The following is a 7087-nucleotide window of genomic DNA, read 5'->3' as shown; positions in this document are numbered from 1 at the left end:
AAAGATGTAAGGTTGTTCTATAGCGTTCCAATTGTGTGTGTGTGGGGGGGGGGGGGGGGTGCTTTACTTGTACGGACCTGCCAGTTTGATGAAAAACAAAATCGAGTAAAATACAAATAAAACAGTAAATATAAATATTTTCTCATCTCACTTCCCTTTGTTTCTCATCCTCCTTGATCCGTCTCGGCAAAGCATCTTAGCAAGGAACACGTCACGCACACATGCGCATACAGGCTGACGCATCGTTTGATACTCTTTTGCAGAGCTGAGGCATGCCTGTGGCGGATTAATTAGTTTTACCGCATTCAACAGTGTTCGTTCAAAACATAGAGGACTACGGTCGCACTACTGGGTGGCTCCTTAAATAATGGGGGTGGAATTCGGGATGCAAGTGAGGCATCACGACCTGAACGTGTCATCGCGCCACTGCTGCGTCGACTTGGACACTTTTGCAGCGGTGCTGCAAGCTGGAGGAGTGAGACGGCGGCTGGCAGCACTCTGAATTGGCGCAACTTTTGCGCAATCAGCGACGCACGCGCAGCTTTTGGAGATTTATAATCCACGAACAGTAGGTATGGATTGATAAAATTTAAAAAAAATCATTTGCCAGCGCAGCTGAGTGGAGGTCTTCCGCCTACAGCGCCGCGCGAGACGAGCAAATTCTCCGCTCGCCTTTTTGTGTGCGTGTGCGTGTGTGTGATGCCGTTCGGCGCACGAAGAAGAGAACGAGCGTGGTGAGACGCAGCCGAGAGATGTGAGGGGGGAATGCGGGTGTTTTCCAGCCAAGCCTCGGCACCAGGGGAGAGGGGACAGCTCCCCGCGCCGCAGCGCGCCACTGAGAGAAGAAGGCGACCATTTGTTCCTTCTTTTTCCGCCAAGGTCAGTCCGTTTCAGCCGTAAAAGGGATGCGCTGGACTTTGCTTCCTCTTGTTTTTAGACCAATTGCCCCGCTAGGGCTGTGAGGACGTTTGTGTTTGAAAGTATGAACACACGAGCGGGTTAGATGCGTTATACACAAGACTGTCTTATCCAACCGCGTCTCCCCTCCGCTTTCCTTTCGGACTGATTTGGACTCGATCAACAGCTCGTATGTCTTGAGACCGGGGATGTCTTGTCCGCGTTGAAAAATGCTGCTCTGGGTTGTCCTGCTGAACGCGGCTCTTTGTGTTGCCAGTGGGAACGTGACAAGGGAAGTGTGTAAGGAGCAGATATGCTCGTGCACAGAGGTCGAGGGAGACGTGCATATCGGCTGCGAAAAAAGGAGCTTCACCACGCTGCAGCACCTCACCGGGCCCAGCTCACATTTTTACCACTTGCTGCTGCACGGCAACTCGCTGTCCAGGCTCTTCCCCAACGAGTTCGCCAACTTTTACAATGCTGTCAGCTTGCATTTGGAGAACAACGGGCTGCACGACATAGTCCCAGGCGCCTTTCTGGGGCTGCAGCTGGTCAAAAGACTGCACATTAACAACAACAAGATCCGCTCCTTCAAGAAGAGTACATTTCTGGGCTTGGACGACTTGGAATACCTCCAAGCTGATTTTAATCTATTAAGGGACGTTGACCCGGCAGTGTTCAGGGATCTTAATAAACTTGAAGTGTTAATACTGAACGACAACCTTATCAGTGCGCTACCCATAAACGTGTTCCAACATGTGCCCATTACGCATCTCGACCTGCGGGGGAACAGAATCAAAACGCTGCCTTATGAAGGGGTCCTTGAGCAGATCCCGGGCATTGTGGAGGTTCTGCTCGAAGACAACCCGTGGGACTGTAACTGTGACCTGGTTTCCCTCAAAGAATGGCTGGAGAATATACCGGCCAACGCGCTCATCGGGAGGGTGATCTGTGAGGCTCCCACCAGACTGCAAGGCAGCGACTTGAACGAGACGTCTGAAGCAGAGCTCTGCCCTTCACAGAGAGGCGGTGCAGACACCAGCCTGGTGGCCCCTCCCACACAGGATGAGTCCTCAGGTCCTGTGGCACACGGTGGCGGCCCACGTCCAACGCCTTACAAGCCCAGCGCAGATGCCAGCGGGCCGCCGACGCCTGGCGGTCACGGAGCCAAGAGCCGTTCCAAATCACGTGAGAACTGGCAGCTCAAGACCAAGCCCACGCCGTGGCCGACAGGTGCGAGCAGAGAGCAGCTTCACAACGCCACCTGCCCGCAGCCGTGCAACTGCAAGCTGGTGGGCTCCAGACAAGGGCTGGGCGTCAACTGCGAGGGCAAAAAGATCGAGAGCTTGTCCAACCTGAAACCGAGGCCGCTGGCCGCCCACGAACTGAACATGCGAGACAACAACATCCACGCGGTGAAAAAGAGCCAGCTGCTCGGCTACGCCAGCCTCAACCTGCTTGATCTCGGCGGGAACAACATCAAAGTGATCGACAACAGCACTTTCCAGAACCAGACTGAGCTGAGGTGGCTGTACATGGATAAGAATTATCTGGATACGCTCATGGCAGAAATGTTTATGGGCCTTGTCAACCTGGAATATCTCAGTTTGGAATATAACGACATCCAGCTGATAGTGGCGGGCGCCTTCAGCCCCATGCCCAACCTGAGGGTTCTCTTTCTCAACAACAACTTGCTCAAGTCTTTGCCTGTGGATGCGTTCCTTGGGATTTCTTTGTCCAAAATAAGCCTGCATAATAATTACTTCTCCTCTCTGCCTGTGGCGGGCGTGTTGGAGCAGCTCAACTCCATCATTCAGATCGATTTGCACGGGAATCCGTGGGATTGCTCCTGCAACATCGTGCCCTTCAAACAGTGGACCGAGAGACTCGGCGCCGACGTCATCGTGAGCGATCTCAAGTGCGAGTCGCCCGAAGAGTTCTGGAAACGCGACTTCCGCCACGTGCGGAACGACCTCATGTGTTCCAAGCTCTATGAGCGGATCCCCCCTCCCACCTCCCTGTCCAAAAACAGCACTTTCACGCTGGACTCGGGTACGCGCTCAAACTCTTATATTGAGCCCAACCGGGTCTCCATTTCAGTGCTCGTCCCCGGCTTGCTGCTGGTCTTTGTCACGTCCGCGTTCACTGTTGTGGGCATGCTCGTCTTCATCCTGCGGAACCGCAAGCGGTCCAAGCGGCGGGACGGCAACTCGTCCGCCTCCGAGATCAACTCCCTGCAGACGGTGTGCGACTCGTCATACTGGCACAGCGGGCCCTACCACGCAGATGCGGGCGCGCACCGAAGCTTTGACTGTACCACGCATCTCTCTGTGACAAACGATGCGTAAAAACAAGCCCGGCCAGACTGGATTTACAAAAGGACGCACAGACTGCCGCGCATACACAACCCAAACAACATGTGTGTCCCCACGTAACAGGCGGACAGTCTCTATGGAGGACCAAAAGTGTCAAAATTACAAATAAATAAAGGACTAATTAAATGAATAAAAGTGAAAATAAAAACATTATATAACATAATTCAAAAATTAAATACAAAGAATAAATATAAATGGTAATAAAACCACAACAACAAAATTATATATATATATCTCCATCCATTTTCTTAACCACTTGTCCTCACAAGGGTCGCAGGGGGCGCTGGAACCTATCCCAGCTGGCATCGGGCAGTAAACGCTGAACTGGTTGCCAGCCGATCACAGGGCACACTGAGACGAACAACCATCCACACTCACCATCACACCTATGGACAATTTAGAGTGTTCAATTAACCTGTCATGCATGTCTTTGGAATGTGGGAGGAAACCGGAGTACCCGGAGAAAACCCACGCAAGCACGGGGAGAACATGCAAACTCCACCCAGGAAGGGCGAACTCGATCTCCCGTCCTCTGCACTGGGAGGCGGACGTGCTAACCAGTCAGCCACCGACCGTGCTCTATATATATATATATATATATATATATATATATATATATATATATATATATATATACACAAATACGAGTACAAATAAATACAAAAATAAAAATAAGATTACAAAATATATAAAAAAATGTTGAAATAAATACAAAAATAAATATATAAATATAATTAAATATCAATAAATAAAAATGCACTGCTCTCACATTTATTTATTTCCTGCTGCACACGCTCAGAGAGGCCGAAATGTTATTTAAATGAGGGCGGTCCTAAGCGTGTCTTGGGTTAGGCTGCGCGGCTGCAAAGTGCCTCGAGTGAGTGGGTCGGCAACAAGGAAGTCTCGGCGGCTTGCATGGAGAGCTCCAGCAATGGACGACTATCTTGTCCACTGTCACCACCACTTGTGACTTGAGTTGCTGAACAACAGTGGACAAGATAGTCGTCCATTGCTAGAGCTCTCCAAGCAAGCCGGCAAGACTTCCTTGTTCGCCCGCTCACTTGACCAATGAAAGGCAGTTTGCAATGGAGGAGCTCATCCCAAGATACACTTAGGACCGCCCCCTCGTTTGAATAACATTTCGACCTGGCAGGGCGTCTGCAGCATGAAATAAATAAATGTGAGGGCAGAAGGTTTTTATTTATTGATTTATATTTAATTCTATTTACATATTTATTTTTGTATTTATTTCAACATGTATTTTTATTTTTTGAATCTTGATTTTTTAATTTGTTTCAATTTATTTTTACTTGTATTCATTTATTTACTCATTTACAAATTTTGGCAGTTTTGGTCCTCCATAAGTCTCGGCTCTGTCTCGTTGTAGTCAACATTAACCAGTTAGTCTGCCACTCAGGCCCCAGCACTGTATATTCTGTACATGACAATCCTTCCCTCCACCTCTGAAAACGACTCCCTCCACCTGTGCTATCAGTCGCAAGCGGACTACAGATCTTTTTTTCAGGCAGAAAGGCTTCACACAATGAAAAGGGGCCGTGTGTGCGCGAGGTGCACGAGCGCATGAATGTAAATGTAAATAGTCGGGCCGATGTATCATATGCATGATGATATTTCTGCATGGTTTCAACACACGCACACATAGCGCGCGACTGAGGAACCATGACCACCGAAGAGGAGGCCAACCCCCCTTCATGCTCCATCAATATGACGACTATATATATAAATATTACGAGAGTTACATATATATGACTATAACAAAGTGCCATTTCTCTATTTTTGTGAAACTGCAGTTAGGATTTGTATTTGTTGTTTTAAACCTGTTTGGAGAGACAAGAGGGTATACAATCTTAGTTAGTATCAGAAAGGACATAATGCTGTCAGTGCATGTTCTTTTTTTCCTGTTCCTTATGATTTGATTGTCCATGATTATTGGGGTTATTTATACCGTTCTAGATGGTGCGGGTGTAGCCCCCCCCCCCCCACCCCCACCCAAGCCCTCACCCAACCACACGCACGTCTGCGCGGTCATCCTATTTTCTGAATGTATACTGTGTTCTTTTTAATGGCGTGCCAGTTGTTGATTCGGTGGCGACATGCAAATGAGCATGACGTCACTCGGATGCTTCTGCTGCAAAGTTGATGTAGCTCAAATAACAGTTCTGTGGTTTTGTGTGTCTATGAATATAGCCTGCTTTAGGTGAGAGGAAATTAAAAACAGAAAAAAAAAATCAAGTCATTTAAATGGGGGGTTTGTACCGTCATATTTTTTCAAAAAATTAGCAACATTTTCAATTGAGCTAGAATGATTCGGTCGGTATAAACATTGCAGGTAAATATAGCATAGATTGCTTTTTTATTGTGGGAAAAAGAACAAGTATTCCTCCACACACATAAAAAAAAAACATGGCTATGATTTGTGGACTTTTTTGTTGAAAGCTATCTAACCTTGTACAAATAATTCATTGTATTTACAATAAGATGTGCTTGAAGTATTCTATTCTGGGGGAGGATTCTTGTTTTTGTGGAATGTGGCCTGTCATAATATCGAGGAAGTGCTTTGAGGCCTGCACAAACATGGCGACGACTGATGCAAGATGCCTTTTACACCAAGCAGGTCCGCTTTAATGGAAGGTGTGAACACTAAATGCCAATTTTAAAAAGAAATGAAGACTGATGCACACTTTGCCCTTTTCTGTGTTTTAATGCAATGTAAAAGCCTTGTAAACATTGACATCACCAACACATTTTGTCCAAAGGATCCCAAATAGTGACACCTTGCAATGAAATTAAGCTTAGTTGAGATTGTAAAGGCCTTCAGGTTAAGTATAAAGAGCTGCAGTGATACGGGCATGTCAGCCCAAGCCCGAAGGCCAACGTACCTCCCCCAGGAAACAGTTAAGCGCTGTCCATGGTGCTGAATCACTTCTTTTGTTTGTTCACTCGGCAGAAGAGATGTGTGACCATTTGCATTCATGCACCCTTAACTATTATCTTTCCCACATAAAAAAGTGTAACAAATAGTGGGGAAAAGAGAATTTCATGCAGTGGCGCAGAAAAAGGGATTGATTAATGGTTTGAGTATACAAACGAATCATTTGATCTGGAGGCCCCAAACATTTTTCAATGTGCTGTGGATTTGCTTTTACATTTCCACCCTGCTTGACCTCTGGTACTAAGGACACAGTCGACCTGTGACTCATCAAGGCGTCACATCCTCTTAACTTCCAGTTTTGCTCTTCTGTCTAACCCCGAGGGGACACCCGGGGGTCGCTGTCTTCTGTGTGCTACAGCCCACGTGATGTTTCATCATTTTCAAACGGCGTGTTATAAATTACATTTTTATGCTTTGCAATATTTGACCTGCTTCTATTTTGTTAAATAAAGTGTGGTTGAGGTTGAGTAAAACAATGTTGTGGTTTTAGGAATTTTCATTGGAATTCAGTTGACTTAAAAAAAATCTATTAGTCCTTTAGATTTCACTAGTGATGGGAAAATGAAGCTTATGAAGCACTTGCACTATTTTTTTTTACTTCTGTAGATGGTGCTCTTGGTTTAAAGAGAAATTGATCACAGGGATAATTGACTCATTGAACCATTTTCAACAGTAAGAAGATAATATTTTGTCTATCATTAATGTGGTAACTTCATTTTTTTCATGAAAAAAACTAAATTTGCCACTTGCTGTTAACTTAAGATGACATCAACTCTGCTGAGGAAGCAAGTACCGACCAATCGTGGCTCAGTTGGCTGACCAAACCCGTAAAACAGGTGAGCCGTGATTGGTCGTTACCCAT

General features: G+C 46.5%; 1 protein-coding gene across 1 annotated transcript; it reads left to right on the top strand.

Moving 5' to 3' along the window:
- Positions 1-235: 235 nt before the first annotated feature.
- On the top strand, positions 236-4174 carry slitrk1 (SLIT and NTRK like family member 1). The gene has a single exon (XM_086070060.1). It carries the CDS (start codon positions 1128-1130, stop codon positions 3243-3245), a length of 2118 nt encoding a protein of 705 aa, XP_085926186.1. The 5' UTR covers positions 236-1127; the 3' UTR covers positions 3246-4174.
- Positions 4175-7087: the final 2913 nt, after the last annotated feature.

Source organism: Leptonotus elevatus, chromosome 2 (genome assembly GCF_054856555.1).
Source record: "Leptonotus elevatus isolate MCC_2025b chromosome 2, RoL_Lele_1.0, whole genome shotgun sequence".
NCBI classification, from domain to species: domain Eukaryota; kingdom Metazoa; phylum Chordata; class Actinopteri; order Syngnathiformes; family Syngnathidae; genus Leptonotus; species Leptonotus elevatus.
The sequence above is the reverse complement of the archived record's forward strand: the minus strand, read 5'-3'. Positions and strand labels throughout refer to the sequence as shown.

What these genes read in the sequence shown, in the direction of transcription:
- slitrk1 (XM_086070060.1), top strand. Translation starts at nt 1,128, where the DNA reads ATGCTGCTCTGGGTTGTCCTGCTGAACGCGGCTCTTTGTGTTGCCAGT.